Source organism: Penicillium hordei (assembly GCF_028827395.1).
Source record: "Penicillium hordei strain IBT 12815 chromosome Unknown utg000004l_segment0_segment0, whole genome shotgun sequence".
Lineage (NCBI taxonomy): Eukaryota > Fungi > Ascomycota > Eurotiomycetes > Eurotiales > Aspergillaceae > Penicillium > Penicillium hordei.
Genome location: NW_026623145.1, coordinates 1,162,688 through 1,178,866, shown reverse-complemented (window position 1 = coordinate 1,178,866; position 16,179 = coordinate 1,162,688). Strand labels below are relative to the sequence as shown.

Here is a 16,179-nt window from a genome sequence, read left to right as displayed (position 1 = left end):
CCGCCCTTGTCGCAGCTTCGACTCTCTTTCTCCATGCACAGCTAACTGGACAATGTCTCTGGGTAGGTTTACCATCATAGTCTCATTCTCAGTCTGAGTTGAAATGGTCCTTGCTAATATCGAAATTATAGACGAGGAAGCTCTCCAAACAGCCGCCAATGGCGGCCCTATCGATTTGTACGTGAACTGTTATTCCAAGATCCCCAAACACTTTTGAGGCTAACGCGCTCGCATAGAGAGAGATGGAGTGGCATGGCCGGGCAACTGATTGAGCGACTGGAATACGTACGCTATATATCGATGCCCCTGACAGACTTATCTGACCAGTAGCTCCAGATCGTATATAATGTGTTCCCCATGCCTCAAGCGCGCCCTGAATCCATCGGCCAACAATCATTCCCCAACCATTCTTCCCAGGCAAATTCCATTCCCGAGAGCAGCAACAAGGAAAACACATCCCCTGCCGGTATCCAAACTTCACCCCAGGCAGCGCGAACTGGCTCTCCCACGTCGAGTGAGCGAATGCCAGACTCACAGCCCCAGCAATCTGGTGCAAGCACGGATGGCCGGCTTCCACCTCCGCTTGCATTTCTTCTAAGCGCCATCCGCTCGTCAATTAAATCATTCTTTGAGGATAAACCTCCCCACACCATTCAGAGACTCGCAGAGCTGGTCCTCTACCCGACCAAGCACTACAGAACGTTACCCGCATATCTCCGTGCTGTCGATCGCGTTGTCTCAGTGACAAGCTCCGCAGATATTTTTCCATTTCAAACGCCGGCTGTCACGAATGCTCAATCAAACGGGCTAGTGCTTCCTGGCAATAGCAGCGGGGTATATATGGCCCCGGACTTTGCCCACGGTCTTGGGAGCGACGAATCGCTGGGAGGTGCACTGCTTACTCCGATCTCGTGGTTAAACAATGCCTCGTTCGAAGGCGAGGATGTCAATGGAAACCCAGGCATACTAGTTGAGGGTACTTTTATCCATTATTACCAAACCACTGGCTTCCTATTCACTAACGTTTACCCCTAGGCACTGAAGCTTTACCTGCACAGCCCGAGGAACAGGGCACCACAACTCGGGTACCCTCCGAAGCCGAAGAAACGGCTGCTACCACCTCACCAGAGCCATCTGACGAGGTCCCTCACGCCCGTGGTCCAGTCGTGCTCGGTGTGGAAGACATGGGACTACAAGACGGCAAAGGCGTCGAGATGCGTCTTGCCGCAGATGGTGCCGCCGATGTCCCGGCTGCAGCCGCTACCACTACTACCCAGGCAACCGAAGAACAGGAGATGGCCGAATCAACTGGCGACAAGGATGGTGATATTGTCCTCACAGACACCAACCCGAAAGAAGGGGGAGAAGCCCAGAATGAAGGTCCTTCTACAGAACCCCAAGCAGGCAATGCAGAGTCTAAACCAACTGGTGATTCATCCCAAGCGCCGGACGCCGAGAAGAAAGCATAAGCGAGTTATTGGTTTTCAATATGGATTTTTCTTTTTCTCTTCTGATTTTCTCGGTTGGTTTTATCCTGGATTCTAGCATCATGAGTAACGACCTACAAGATTATATCGATCAATTTTCAATGAAGGCTTTTGCAATCTGTACATCTCTATACACATATGCAGCTGCAAATTTATTCCATGGTTGGGATATAAAAGATGACGTGGCATAAGATTGGATGGATAACCCCGAGGCCACATGTGCAGGTGACCTCGGAGGGTATCCATGGATGGAAATTGGTACTGTCAATTCTCTCCTATGGCCTCGGGGGATCTCTTCGGTTCTTGTTCAGCACTTACGAAAGTACCTTGCAGTCAGGGTCCCCAGCCGAAAGTGGTATTCAGACCCGTTATCGAGGATTTCTCATGATCTCACGCCGGAACCTACAGGACAGACATCATGGAGTCTTTTGCTAGAGACCTTGTGCATGATAGAATCCTAAAATACTGGACCTCACTTCCAAGGTCCAATACATCTAACAGCAATGGACATCTAGAGGTTATCTCTCTCACCTAGGTCTCCTCACAATCAAGATGTAGGCGACAAAACAAGCGCAAGAATCATTGATGATCATTGGCTAGTAAGAGGAAAAGACACTTTAATGATTACTCCAATCCTAATCAATGTAAAATAAAAACTGTACCGCCAAACAATGTCATATATCAAAAAGTGAACAACGTGGGAATGAGGAAATGGCACATCCAACTAGTTAACTAACGTGTACATGTAACTAGTCAAGCCACAAATGCAACAAACTAAGCAAACAAAAATTTAAGCATCAAACGTGGCGGACGGCACAAGTCCAGCCACAAGGCCAGATCCAGGGAGGCCCAGAACTCCCCGCAAGGTCTGGGCCCTCCTGGACCTTGAAAGGGCATAGAATACTTTAATCTTTTGGAATTCGGTCTAGACCTCACAGCTTATTTCTCCCCCTGCAGCTCGTCCGTCCCGTGAAAATTGGCGGAATGCGGGTGATACTGGTCCTGGTGGGTTTAAGTGGGGATATCCCGGTGTTTCAGGTCAATTTTTATTGAGAGTTTGGTTAGTCTCTCGCTGGGCGCCAGTTCACACGTATGTTCATAGGTACTATGTTTATTCGTTGATGTACGGTGTTCATATACGAGTCATTACAAGACAAGCCTTTACAAAAACAAGTCCCTCCAAGACGAGCCTTGGTACGACAGTGGACCCGATACCAAGTGCCCCTGCGTGGACATAAGCAGATAGAATGTGAGAGGTAAAAAATAATAATAATATATTTGTAAATATGTACCTGACAAAACGATCTCTCCGGCCTTGGAAATGCATGAACCCACGGTGGATATAGCTGACGCATGTAAAGTCGCACACAGATCGCCACCCAAGTTTAAATCAAACCGAACGCCAGAACCTGTAAAAGGTGGGAGAGAACTGCGGCGATTCAAGACGTCCGCGAAGAGTAGCAAAATGTACGATTTGGAATTTCGAATTCGAACCTCGTTATAGACAAGTGGGAATCATGAGTCAATGGACAGGCGGAAAGGTGAAGTATAAAAGTAAAAAGAGATGAAATGATCGAGGGGGGGTCGGTTTAGCCAGGTCGGCCAGCTTGCACAGCAAGCATTGGTTGAGGTTGGGAGTACATGCGCTGCCGTTTCGGCATGTTGGGGTTATCGGCGGCACCGCCCATTTCGGAGATTTGACGGCGATGCGGGGGACGAATAGGAGCACCCCCGGTTGGGACTCCTACTGGTGGTGCTGGGTACTGGACGCCATTCTGGTCAACAGTGTAGGCGGCCGGTGGCGCTGTAACATATGGCCCTTGAACTGCTGGCATGTTCGGTGGAACGGCTTGCATATTTTGAAATTGGCTGGGCGATTGCCAATTAGTCATTGACCCAGCGGGCGACTGGCCTGGAGAACTGTCTTCTTTGATCGATTGATTTGCTGAACTTTGAGTCGCAGCTGCCATGGTCACAGCGGCTGCGGAAGGTCGTACTGGCTCCATTCCTGGGTTCTGTGGCGAAATCTTGAGGTGATCCAAGTGTCTCTCAAGCATATCGAGAAGACTCTTGCGGGTGAATGGTTTGGGAAGAACATCATCCATTCCTAGAACGGGTTAGTGGAGGACATTGATTCACTCTTGGATATTTATCCTACCATGTTGGAAATAAAGCTGGATGTCGTCGCTTCGGATGTTCGAGGTCATGGCGATGATAGGCGTGCGATCAAATTGGCGAATGAGATGGCATGCCGATACACCGTCCAAATTGGGCATAATGATGTCCATCAGAATCAAATCGTATTTCGAGCCACCCTGGATTTTGTTCACAGCCTCCAAGCCGTCAAACTGTTGGAAATATTAGTAACATTGTGCGGGTCAATAGGACAAGACCGATGACGTACCGCGGTATCAATAACACACGAGAAGGAGTACAGGAATTTGCCGCCAATTTGCCGACAAGTGGCGTCGTCCTCAACCAAGAGAATCTGCGGGCTGCGCACCCAGCCAGGGTCCACATTCGTGCTCTTCTTCCGGTTGTCGGGAAACTGCCGACGAGCATCTGAAGTTTCTATCTCCTGCTTGGCAGGCATTGGGTACGGGACATTGTTGATATGCTCGCTGTACATGGGATCGATGCCGTTTGTGGCACCCACGGGATACACCACTTGCTCCAGATCACCGGCCATCTTGGGGTAAACGAGTGCTGGGTTTGGTGGTGCAGTTGTCGCGGGACGGAGCGTACCATTTCGCGCATTCGGATCCAAGGTGGGAGCTGAAACGACGGTCTTTTGAGGGTCGTTCATCGAGTCGACGCCGTTCATATTGAATTGTAGTTCGGCGTTCATGTCATTTAGGAGCTTTGAGGCTTGCTGGAGGGGCGATGAGGGTTCATCGTCCGCTGCACCAACCTGGGAAGGGCTCATTGTCGTTCCGGGCGCTTGGAATGCCACGGCTTTGCTGTCTCGACGTTGGCGCGCGTCCACCGAAAGCAAGTAGGTCATCACCTGGTGAATGACATTCTCGTGGTTCAAAACCGTCTTCTGTACTCGCATGACTTCCTGTAGCATGAGCTGATGATCCACCGTGAGTTGGGCGTATCGGTCTGATAGATGTTGGATCTGCTGCTGTTGCGCCACAATCTGTTGGTTGAGAAGATCAATTTGTTGCGTAGGTACGGAGTCGTCCGTGGGTTGGGTTTGTTTTCGTGGCGCGGGTGCCTTTCGACGAATGTTGTCGAGCGATTCTTTGCTGTTTGCGCGGAACTCCGGGTGCTTGAATTCCCATGCCTTTGTAATATGTGTGAGACCGTCGATCCAATTGACTTTCGAATGGGAGGGGGATGCCTACATTCTGTCCATATGGCGACTGGCCATTTTCTTCATTGTTTTGTCGCACCTTGTGGAAGTCGTATTTGTTCAGTTGGCGTACAAAACTGGCAAAGTTGCTGTGTTTAAAATGTTTCGGTAGGATGGTCTTGGTGAATTTCTCGCACTATGGGGATTCGAGTTAGCCAAGCTCAGAGAGACCCGAGACCCGAATCCGTCCGGCCACACAAAGCCACGGGCGCATTACCTCCAATACCACAAAGGAATCCCCTTCATCCCCCCAGCGTACGATCGATGCATAGGTTGGGTCCTCCAGCATTCTGTGGGAAAGGTCAGGTTTAAAAGTCCAAGGATAGCAGGGTGTGTTTGAAGAGCACTCACTTGTACAGCTTGCGTACCTATTCATGATGTTAGTTCAAAAATCATAATAATATATAGAGACTATAGGGTCACTAACAAAATCACTGGAGTTCCCAGCGGGGGCGGGATTGGAAGAGGTCTGGCCAGCGTCCATGCTGGGCTAGACGGGTCGCGACCGGTCGAACAAGCAGGTCTGGGTCTCGTCCCAACGCGAATAAACTCGATTGTAAATATAACAAGGAAGTTCGAATATACTCCAAAAGAAAAAAGAAGAGGGAAGAAAAGCCAGACCTTCTCGGAGGGTGGGAAGAGAGAAAAAAAATGAAATAATAACGGGGGTACGGTCAGTTACTGGGTTTGGCGGTAGAGCCAAGTACCAAAGTTACTGTGGAGGTACTGTCTAGTACATGCGATGGACTTGCACTGTTCCAGTTTTCGTGTTATTTCATCGTTTTGGATTCTTTTTTTTACCAATACCTCAATACATAAATACATTTTATATTAACAGATCTGAATGGATTGAACTGATTTACCAACATTTCCAAATGCAAGGAGGTTGATCTTAAATATCCCAGCACTCAGGGACCAACGAGGGGCAAAATTCCAGTATGTCACACACACTCCCGAAGGTACTAACCAGGTATTGTATAGGTACAAGTTCTTAAGACACAAAACAAAAGAAAAAAAACTTCATAATAACCACATCTTATTCGCTATGAGAATAGCCAGATGCAGGACAGACATGATAGAGGGGATCGTGTCAGTGCGCACGAGATGGAGGGGCATTCCCCCTAATGACCTGATTGAACCAAAAAAAAAATGGTGAGACATTGAATTAGCGTAGACCCAGTGGGTTCAGAAAAAGAGACATCAAAGAAGTCTTTCAAAATGTTTAGTGTGTAACGGGGGATAAGCAGTATATGCTATATGCTCCACCGAAAAAAAAACGCTTTTTAATCTATTTTATATGGATAACGTGTAGTGATCAGCCCTGCCATTCTCCGCGTGTCTCACTTTTGATGTGTTTGAGCTTGGGTTTGAACCTATTTGATCATTTCACGACCCTATATTGATCGGAGAGAACCACTAATTCACTCTTCCCGAGACCGGATATTAAGTGAAAGATATGAAATACAATGTCAACTTCCATTATCCCAGAATTGCCCCAATAATCCATGTCTTTACCGAAGAATTACCCTATAACACTTCGCAACGTGGTTCGCCATAATCTAAAAGCCAAGGAGTCCAGATATTAAAAGATCCAACACCAGTTGTTCCCACCGTAGCATATGGCCGTCATTACAAAAGCGCACAATCACTTATATCACCTGGACCCCGGTCAAGTTCATTGTCCAAACACCTGTGTCGGCGCCAAACTTCATGTTGAACTAGAAGATGACTGCATCCTTCAGCAGGAGGTTGATGACCCCCCGTGTGACGGAGCAAGGATCCACTGCGTCATGGAGGAATAGGATGCGACTTCATATCATCCGATTCGAAGATAGCCCGCTCGACCTCTTCTTAAAAGAGTTCACTTACTATAGGTGACAGCTCACATAGGTTACTTCGCGGTACCTGCGGTATAGCCTCCGCAGGTCGCACCGGTATCCACAGGTCGAGGGCGAGTTTCTGTACCAATCAACAATGATGTGCATCAAATAAGGAAGAAAATAAACACAGAATAAGAGGTAAAAAAATAAAAAGAAAGAAAAAGAAGCATCAACTATGGGGAAAAAAAGCAAATACGAAGGTGTAAACAAAGTTCTTAAAAATAATGCAATAGCAACGGCCATGACGAAATCCACCTAAGCTCCCCTCGACATACCGCCCTTGCTCTCTCCCCATTATTTTACGTCCACTTCTTACTATCCTTCCTTTGATACAATTAACCTAATCCCACCGTTAATCCCAATTAAAACCACCATGTTCGCCCGCCGTATCGCAACCAACATCCCCCGCGTTCGCGCGCAAGCATCCTTCTTCCACAGCACTGCGCCCGCGTTCGTGCAAAAGGGCGACGCTATCCCCAACCTGGACGTCCTGGTCGAGAACTCCCCCGGTAACAAGGTCAACTTGGCCAAGGAGATCAAGAATAGGGCTGTTATCATTGGCACTCCCGCTGCCTTCAGTACGTGAACTCACCCTACCTTAGTAGAAAACAAAACCTCCCGTTCAGGACTGACATTTTTCAAGGCCCCGCGTGCTCCAGCACCCACGTTCCCGGCTTCATCAACCACCCCAAGCTCAAGGAGGCTGGTCAGGCTTTCGTCATCTCTGTCAATGACCCCTTCGTGTAAGCTATAAATCTCGACTTGCAGGGCGAAAGCTTTGTTGGGACATTTGTTGACAAAAAGCTATTATAGGACCAAGGCTTGGGCTGATTCCCTCGATCCCTCCGGCAAGAGCGGCGTAAGTTCTTTTTTTCTTCTTCTCTTTTTTCTGTACATTTTGATTACCGCGACAGTGCTGATATTGTATTTTAACAGATTCGCTTCCTCGGTGACCCCTCCGGCGAGTTCACCAAGGCACTCGACCTCAGCTTCGACAGCAGCGCCATCTTCGGCAACGACCGCAGCAAGCGCTACGTTCTTCTCGTCGAGGATGGAAAGGTCAAGGAGGCTTTCGTCGAGCCCGACAACACCGGTCTCAACGGTACGTCTCTGTTCTATCGAGCACATCGTTCTATGCTAACATCACTTGAAAGTTTCCGCTGCCGAGAAGGTGCTCGGTTAAAGTCATCTCTATATAGAGTTGTGATATCCTTGGAAATAGTAGAAGAAAATATATCATGCCCCGAGGCACAACATTTATTTCTGCGCCCTGCTGCACGGGACTTCGTAGCGCAGGTATTCAATGTACAAATATTTCATCCTTTCCAACCCGGCCAACGCCTGATAAATCGATGCCAGAATTAAATAGGCTAGCATGTAGTTGAATCAACCGAGCAATTAGAAATAATGGCCGATTCTTCGTTCTGAAACTAATTCTGAACCCTTCAACCTTTAGTCTGGCCCAATTTCTTCCAAGAGGTTATGGTTCATCCCATCTCCACCCTTTGGAGAGATCAATTACTGTTGCAGAGCCTGCCACTGCTCGGGGGTATAGCACTTGGGTGTCCAAGCATGAATAGCAGCGATCTCGGCCTTGAGCGCAGAGTTGACAAGTCGGTGTCGCGCAAGCATAGTCTTGCTCTCGAATTGAGGGGAAACTATCACAGCCTGGAACGCCTGTCCACAGCCACCTATAAGAGCCCAAAAGACAAAAACGTTAGCGAGAAATCAACAGGTAAAAAAAGAGAACATTTCGACGTCATAGCGCCCTCCCCATTCTCAATTTGAATTTCAATTTCCATACCAGATAAATCCTCAACCTCAACATGCTGCGCCTGCAGCGATTCAGTCAACTTATTCTTCAGCGAGTCCGCGGTGATTCCAGATGTGTCAGCCATAGCAGCGTTGATGGCGGCGTGGGAGCGCGCGGTAAGGGAAAATGAAGCCCGCTGGATATTATTGTTCGGGCGGAGGAGATAGCGGCAGCTTCTGCTCAGGACGGTCAAAGAGGAAGTGCGGGAGAACATCAAGTATGTGGTCGGAGAGGGAGAGGGAGAGAAGACGAGAAGAGAGATAAAGTGCCAAACCCGAAGTTATCGCGAAGTAACTATGTTGTAGTTAACTAGCGTTCCGGGAGTTGCCCTTATTACAAATTCAGAGCCGCCGGTCGGCTGTGGCTGGTGAGTGGCACGTGTGTGGCTCAATATCAATTTCCGTCTTGCTCTTCTGTCTTCAACTTGTTGCACGTCTCTCTATGAATTTTCTTCGCGTTGCTACACGTCGATACTCTGCCATGTCTACTATGAGGTCCTCGGAATGCTCGCCGTTCACTAATGTTGTGGTGAGCTCGATGAGAAAGCTGTAATTTCACCCCCCACTTCATCCCAGAGCTCCCCGCATTGTATGGAGCTTTGTTTAACTGATTATATGCAGATACCCGGAGGCATTGGCGGATAAGAGCTTCGATAATACAGGACGTAGGTTCCTTATTCAATCGAATTATCTTTTGATTTGGCTTCTGCAATATACTGACCACGTTCAATTGTAGTGCTCCTCGAAGCTCCTTTCGACAAATCCCGGATCCAGACCAACTCGGTCCTCCTCACCATTGACCTCACCACGGCCGTTGCCGATGAAGCCATTAAAAACCGCAATTCGATTGTCGTCGCATACCGTAAGTCGCACGCAAGGAGTCCGCATCCTTACAATCAACCGCCTCATGAACTTCATCAAATATCCAAAATCGAAACCAAAAGCCTAACACAACACAAATACACACAGACCCAATCATCTTCCGCGGCCTGAAATCCCTCACCTTCGCCGACTCCCAACAAAGATCCCTCCTCCGCCTAGCACAACATGGAATCAGCGTCTACTCCCCGCACACAGCAGTCGACACCGTCCCCAGCGGCATGGCCGACTGGCTCTGCGACGTAGTGACCGGAAACTTCGCACAGGTCCAACAAACGCCTAAAGCCCCCATCGAATCCTGTGCCTCGAGCATGTACTCCGCCCCAAGCTACCCCGAAGCGCCCATCCCCGCCGTGCAGACCCAAACCTCAGAAGGCCCAGCACACACCAGGTCCACAATCCATCCATCCCCTCCAGCCTCGATCCCAGAAGGGTTTGAATCAGCCGGTGCCGGTCGGCTGGTGACATTCACCGAGAAGCAGCCGCTCACTTCCCTGATCGACAACATCGCTTCCGGAATCGGCTTGCCGGGCGGTATCCCCATCGCCATCCCGCAAGGCCAATCTGTCGATGATATATCCATCCGCACGGTGGGTATGTGTCCCGGTTCGGGCTCGGGAGTCCTCCTCAAGGGTGACGGCGAGCTCCCTGATCTCCTGTTGACTGGTGAAATGAGCCACCATGAGGCTTTGGCTGCCACGGAGCGTGGCTCTGTTGTTATCTCACTTTCGCACACGAACTCGGAGCGTGGGTATCTGCGTTCGATGATGCAGCCTAAATTGCTCGCTGAGATTAAGCAGCAGTGGGATGCGGCTTTCCAAGATTCTGCGAAGACTGTTGATGACCTCAAGAAGTTTGATGGGGTTCCATCGGCAGCTGTGCTTCAGATTCGAGACCTTTATAAGGATCAGGGCGATGTTGAGGTTTCTGTTAGTGAGGCTGATCGTGACCCCTATGGTATTATGATTTGGCGTGGTAATTAAGTTTGCTCTTGGCTTTGCACTTGACGTCTAACATTACTACGAGAAGAAAAGCGCAAAATATAGTCACAATTCGAGACATCGTGGGAACCTTGTTCATCACTCCACTGAAGTATATCAGCTAGCTTAGCCATTTTGACAAGACCTATAGGCACTTGGACTAGAATTATGCAATATGAGGGAGTTTGACAAGATGTCAAGAAAGTGGTTTGAAATGAGAAGGATATCCTAATAGGTAGACAATGACAGAACAAAAAAAAGTGTCTTGAGAGAATACAAGACGGGATGAAGGACCCAGGTCATATATCGAAGAGATGTAGGCTATCGGAGACATGAAGGGAAAGAAAGCTCTAGTTTTTAGCCAGTCCTTCACGGCTGCACAGCCCACAATTCAGGGATGTAGGAAGATTGTGGTGAGTATCAAGTAGCGATATGGATAGAAATGAAGGAAGCAAGAACAATGAGACCGGGTAAAAACCAGACGACCAAGCCCCGAACGACTAAACGAGAAACAGGAAGCAAAAAATGAGATAGATGGTATCCGCGTGAGTGGCCTTAGCGAAGTCGGGAATGAATCAATAAAGAGCTCCACGAAACAGTGACTACAGATCAATCAGACTACCGCCACCGCGCTGTTGCTGTTGCTGACCTCCCCAAGGGTTGTTATTAGCAGGCTGTTGCTGCTGCTGCACGTATCCGGTCTGCTGCGGCATGCCTGTGAATTGTTGGCCGAAGAAAGGGTTTCCGGTGGGGGTTGCGTGTAGACGGTCCAGACCTTGACCGGCCGAGTTGACAAATGTGCCAGGTGCTGTGTGCTGTGCGGGGATTCGGAGGTCTCCAACATTGCCGAAGGTATCCTGGCCTTCGCCTGACCCGAGAAGGGCGTTGAGACGAGCATGGTGAGGGTCCTGTGGCGGGGTACTCTTTGATGGCTGTGGGGCCTGGAAGCTGGCGATCGGGTTGGGCTGAGTGGATTGGGCGAATCGAGAGCTTTGGCCATACTGCGCATTGTTCTGAGCAAACTGATTCGTTGCACGGTCCTCCGATAGGGAGTTGAGTGTTGGCGGGCCTGTTTGGGCAGGGTTGTTGAACTGTGTTTGGGTACGCTGAGCGAAAGGGTTGTTTGAGCCTGTCGGCATGGGCTTGAGGGCATCAGCAGGCTGCAGATGCTGCTGAGGCTGGTTCCCGACCCATGGGTTATTGCTTCCGGCGGTCTGGTAGTTCTCCTGGGGCTGCTGTTGTTGCTGCTGTTGCTGTTGTTGCTGCGAGTAGACATCCGCTCCATAAGGGTTGTTGGGATTGAATGCGGTGTGCTGGGGTTGAAGTGTGGCTTGCGGTTGCAAAAGGTTGTTCTGTTGCTGGCCGTAAGGGTTTTGATCAAAGGCCGAGGGCTGTGTCTGATATCCGTTGGCGTAGGGATTATTCATGCCGGTGGGCTGGTTCTGGAATCCTGTCGGTTGCGCGTATTGGTTGTTCAGGTAACCAGTTGTCATAGGCTGCTGCGCATTGATCGGGTTGCCAAACCAGTCCACAGCACCTTGCTGTTGGTAGCCCTGGTTGTAGCCGGTTGGTTGGACTTGAGCTGGGGTGTCGTCGAAGAGAGCATGGGCGTTGCTCTCTTCCAATTCGCGCTTTCGGAGGTCCTCCTCCTCTCTACTAAGCTTGAGGGCCTTGGCAAGATCCTCATCGTCGGCTACCATTGTCTCCTTGGCCCGTCGCTTGCGCTCATCCTCGGCCTCGGCCTTGCTGGCTTCAATAGCTAGGCGATATTCGGTGTCGGAGTCGTCCTCCCCGTTGCGTCGGCGTCGGTCTCTGCGCGGCGGTTCCACAGGGGAGTTTCCGTAGCCTTCGTCGAGTCCGCTCACGCGAGTCTTCCATAGTTTGCGATCTGATCGTTCACTGCGCAAACGATCTTCATCCAGTACCAATGCAGTCAATTCCTTTGCTGCCACGCGAACTACAGAACACCAACCTGTCAATTTTGCGACCCCTCGTGGTATTTTTCAAGTAACAACTTACCGTTCTGGCCAACATCCCTTGATTCCTCGTCCACGTATGTGAACTCGCGCAAAGTCTTGATAATATAGACATTCTTCCGGGCCCACGTTACCACCAACTCCGAGCCTTCATGAAGACAGTAGTCCAAGACCTTCAGTGACTTCAGCACGTGGCGCCAGTTCTTGCCCTTATCGTTGAGTCGCTTGTCAAGCATGTCCATGATCTCGTAGAACTCGTTCGGGCTATTATGCAAACGGCATTAGCGGCGCCCACCGGGTTGATCGCAGACTCAACTCACCTCCCGAAAGTCATGGCGGCAATCTCGGACATTTCAGTGCCCGTAGGGCCCCAGGGGTCATTACTAGTGGCTGAAAAAGTAAGTTAGCAACTTGGTCACCATGTGTGCGGGGTGCATCGGCGCAATGCAGCAGGCAATCCCCCCCCCCCCCCCCGGAAAAGACAGGGGCAGCAAGCCGTGGTAACAGCAGTTCTACATATGCGGCGGCAACTCGATGATCGCCTCGCCTGGGTCTTCGATGTAAGGGACTTGGTTCATACCATTTCGGACCTTGACCTGCACTGAGGAATATCCTTTTGTGACGTTCTTCACGCTCCGCACGACTTTAGACATGGTGTCGGTGATGCGACGGTCGCTGTTTGAAGGGAGATGGAACGGATCGTAATCGTAGGGTGGAAGTCGATGCGAAGGATTATTATCGCAGAAGAGTATTAGACTGCCAAGCACACACAGCCCTCTTTCTCCGTGTCGCGGCCCAAGGTGGTTGTCAAGCGTGTCACTCCGGCTTTGAAAGGGACAGGTTGACAGATTAGTCTAAAGGGATCAAGTGATTGAGCTTTAGATTGCCTTGAAAAAAGAAATAATGGCAAACAACAGTCGGCAGTCAAAGGATGGAAAGTGAAAAGTGAAAGAGAGGAGAGGGGATGGCTCGAACGGGGGAATGAGAGGGCTTGGCAGTGACGAAGCAGTTTAGACCAAACTTATACAGCACCGTTCAAAGATCTACACTTTGGATCTTTTTAAAGAAGATTTTTGATTTCATTTCGTTATCCTCACAAGCCTTCGAGTAGATCAAGAATCAGCTCTAAGATCCGTTCAATCACCCATATACAGTACATGTCCAAGTGCCATTACACCCTCGTGGCCGGAGGTCCGGTCTAATCGCCGTAATCGTACTTTTCTCCCTTTTTCCCCCTATACATTCTATACATTCTATATATCAATCCGGAATAAGCAATTCACGAACCTCTATATTTTGATCTTATTTGATATATTCTATCCAAGTTGATTCCAATTCATTCCAATTCTTGCCGGATGTATTCAAAGACCAAAAACAGGGTATGTTTCCCAAATGTGGCGGTCTTGGGCCGCGTCAGAACCTTGGTCAGGCAAGTCAGGCAACAGTCAATTGATGTGGATATGTTCAATTGATGACATGTGAAGTATCTGATATTGCATGTACAAAGTACTACAAATGTAGTATTATAGTTATTCAAAGTTCATGTTTGAATACTCAAGAACCAGCTACGTCATTTACTCTTCTAGAATGCACGAACATTCTTGGCGCTCCGATCGTATAGGCCCACATTGGGGTTGATATCTTTTTGTATCCACGAGTTTTCTTACTATCCATTTTTTATAGGGCAACAAATACACCGGGAAATAGTTCGTTTACGGAAATGGATGCTGATTGAGCCAGACTCAGTACCTAGGTACTTACGTATCTGCAAATGACCAATGATCCATGAACTATAAGAGACAGCATATATCTATAGCAGGTGTTTCCAGAACCAAGCCGATTCGGACTGCATGGCTTACCAATACATCAAGTTCCTCAAGTTAGATGATATCATCGGAAGGGTAAGCTTTCTACGTACTGAGGCCAGACGGTGCTTTCTATGAACTTGGCTTACAGGGGATCAAAGCGACGCCTCAACACGAGACCTCTGGATATCTGACCTACAGCCTCCTCCATGGAGACTCTACTTTATATCCAGGAACAGCTTGCGACGCTAGTGTAGACACCAATCTTAAAGCTACACATCTAAAGCTTAGAATGTACCGGGTAACTATCTAAGTAGAGGGGTGTATTCCGTGGGACCGCCAATGGTCATGGAGCCCAAATGCTCAACCATGACTTTACCGAAGGGTTCGCACGAGAACTGGTATTCAATATTGATGGGCATCGAGTATATGGTATGACTCTCAGCAACGGGGTAATGCTGATGTTTCAACATAGATGTGCACGCACCAGGTGCTACAGGACCCTCCGCCTGCGCTGTCTCGTTGGGGGGGGGGGGGGGGGGTGAGATGGCGGTCGAGAGGGTTGGGGTGAGGAAGGAGAGAAGAAGAAGGGAAGAGGTGGGAGGTGGGTGCCCTTTTATACCAAGAACATGCGTACCTTCCCAAAATGGACAGCTCCCTTGCACCTTCCCTGTCAATGTAACATGCATCGCACCTTCTCAGTCCGACGGATATTTGTTTACACGGGGGTCCTTTATTTACAAACGAGACCTGGAGCCAGTTCAGGCACTGTGAACTTTGACTATATGTAAGGCTAGAAGTCAAATGGATTAATTTTGGTTCAAATTCACGTCCTAGAATGTTATTCAAGAATCTCAAGCAATCCCATCGGACAGAGCACCAGCAATACTTTTAATAAACCCTTTATTCTGCATCCCATCCACCCATTCACCAGGAATGGCATCAAATCCATAGAACGCCCCCGCAAGACCTCCATAAACAGCCCCTGCAGTATCCGAGTCACCACCCAGATTAACAACAGCCAACGCCCCCTCCTTCCAGGTATCATACTTGAAGAATGCCCACAGAGCACACTCAAGTGTATCAACAACCCACCCACTACTTGTCATATCACTAGGGGCCTTCACCTCCCAATCGCTGATCGCACTGTATCTGTACAGTGACAAGCGCTCCTTCAGATCAAGCTGAGTAAATGGGAACACAGAGACCGCGTGGAAGATTTGCTTTTTCGTTTGACCTATAACCAGTGGATGTCGGTAGCCATTCTTGAAAGAAAAACAGAATCGAAACACAAACCATTCATAACCCTACACACCAACTCCGTATACGCTTCACAGGCTTCCACACACGCGAGCGAAGGATGAGTGATCTGGCTATGCCTTCTGGCAACTTCCCTCGCTAATTTAGAATCTTGCCAGTAAACCAACCCAATCGGGACGATCCGCATCAAGCTCCCGTTCCCGGAGAACTCATTGCGGTCCAATTGATCAGTGACCATCGCCTGGGCAAGTTCGAAATCACCACCCTCCATACCATACTTCACCCACATTCGAAGAGAGGTGCGAGTGGAGCGTCCGACATCCCATGAGTGGCTGACAGTGCTGAAATGGCCTTTGGTTATCCACTCGATAAAGTACTGGATTGACAGCTCGTGGTTGTATTGCATATTGGACTTGTTAAAGGAGCATGCCAAGGCTAGTGTCATAGATCCGTCGTCAGAGTAGGATCTTGTTCATGTTAGTCACACTTCGCCTATATGTGATAGCAACTTACCCAGCTGGTTGCTCGAAGGGTGCGACAAATCTTAAGCATGTGATCGGCTCGAATGTTCCTGGGTCTCTGAATTGTACGGGGCCACCGAGTGCATCTGCTACGCAGACGCCCCAGATGGCGCCTTTGGCTCGAGATTGCAAGGATGGAGACATTTTGATGTTGATGTTGATGTTGATATTTTGTTTTTGTGCCGAGGCGATTTCGTCTTATTTAAAAAAATGTCGAGAGT

At 49.1% G+C, this 16,179-nt stretch overlaps 7 protein-coding genes across 7 annotated transcripts; 3 read left to right on the top strand and 4 right to left on the bottom strand.

Annotated features, from left to right (window-relative positions):
* Positions 1–103: 103 nt before the first annotated feature.
* Positions 104–1,469, top strand: N7537_007715 (uncharacterized protein; the record flags this gene model as incomplete). The annotated part of the gene is made up of 4 exons (XM_056898770.1): positions 104–177; positions 237–285; positions 337–976; positions 1,036–1,469. 4 exons carry the CDS (start codon positions 104–106, stop codon positions 1,467–1,469), a joined length of 1,197 nt encoding a protein of 398 aa, XP_056750846.1.
* Positions 1,470–3,076: 1,607 nt separating this feature from the next.
* On the bottom strand, positions 3,077–5,329 carry skn7 (uncharacterized protein; the record flags this gene model as incomplete). The annotated part of the gene is made up of 7 exons (XM_056898769.1): positions 3,077–3,594; positions 3,646–3,835; positions 3,892–4,776; positions 4,838–4,981; positions 5,063–5,135; positions 5,197–5,213; positions 5,273–5,329. 7 exons carry the CDS (start codon positions 5,327–5,329, stop codon positions 3,077–3,079), a joined length of 1,884 nt encoding a protein of 627 aa, XP_056750845.1.
* A 1,754-nt stretch (positions 5,330–7,083) lies between these two features.
* Positions 7,084–7,931, top strand: N7537_007713 (peroxiredoxin family protein). The gene is made up of 5 exons (XM_056898768.1): positions 7,084–7,303; positions 7,369–7,468; positions 7,539–7,584; positions 7,662–7,827; positions 7,880–7,931. Exons 1-5 carry the CDS (start codon positions 7,099–7,101, stop codon positions 7,906–7,908), a joined length of 546 nt encoding a protein of 181 aa, XP_056750844.1. The 5' UTR covers positions 7,084–7,098; the 3' UTR covers positions 7,909–7,931.
* A 312-nt stretch (positions 7,932–8,243) lies between these two features.
* Positions 8,244–8,814, bottom strand: N7537_007712 (BolA family protein; the record flags this gene model as incomplete). Its single annotated transcript, XM_056898767.1, has 2 exons — positions 8,530–8,814; positions 8,244–8,416 (listed from the first exon to the last, which is right to left on the bottom strand). Exons 1-2 carry the CDS (start codon positions 8,750–8,752, stop codon positions 8,244–8,246), a joined length of 396 nt encoding a protein of 131 aa, XP_056750843.1. The 5' UTR covers positions 8,753–8,814.
* A 213-nt stretch (positions 8,815–9,027) lies between these two features.
* On the top strand, positions 9,028–10,399 carry N7537_007711 (Nif3-like dinuclear metal center hexameric protein; the record flags this gene model as incomplete). Its single annotated transcript, XM_056898766.1, has 4 exons — positions 9,028–9,086; positions 9,159–9,202; positions 9,274–9,399; positions 9,507–10,399. 4 exons carry the CDS (start codon positions 9,028–9,030, stop codon positions 10,397–10,399), a joined length of 1,122 nt encoding a protein of 373 aa, XP_056750842.1.
* Positions 10,400–10,998: 599 nt separating this feature from the next.
* On the bottom strand, positions 10,999–13,025 carry N7537_007710 (epsin; the record flags this gene model as incomplete). Its single annotated transcript, XM_056898765.1, has 4 exons — positions 10,999–12,353; positions 12,416–12,636; positions 12,693–12,762; positions 12,953–13,025. 4 exons carry the CDS (start codon positions 13,023–13,025, stop codon positions 10,999–11,001), a joined length of 1,719 nt encoding a protein of 572 aa, XP_056750841.1.
* Positions 13,026–15,031: 2,006 nt separating this feature from the next.
* N7537_007709 (ADP-ribosylglycohydrolase family protein) lies at positions 15,032–16,102 on the bottom strand (the record flags this gene model as incomplete). Its single annotated transcript, XM_056898764.1, has 3 exons — positions 15,032–15,414; positions 15,474–15,904; positions 15,951–16,102. 3 exons carry the CDS (start codon positions 16,100–16,102, stop codon positions 15,032–15,034), a joined length of 966 nt encoding a protein of 321 aa, XP_056750840.1.
* Positions 16,103–16,179: the final 77 nt, after the last annotated feature.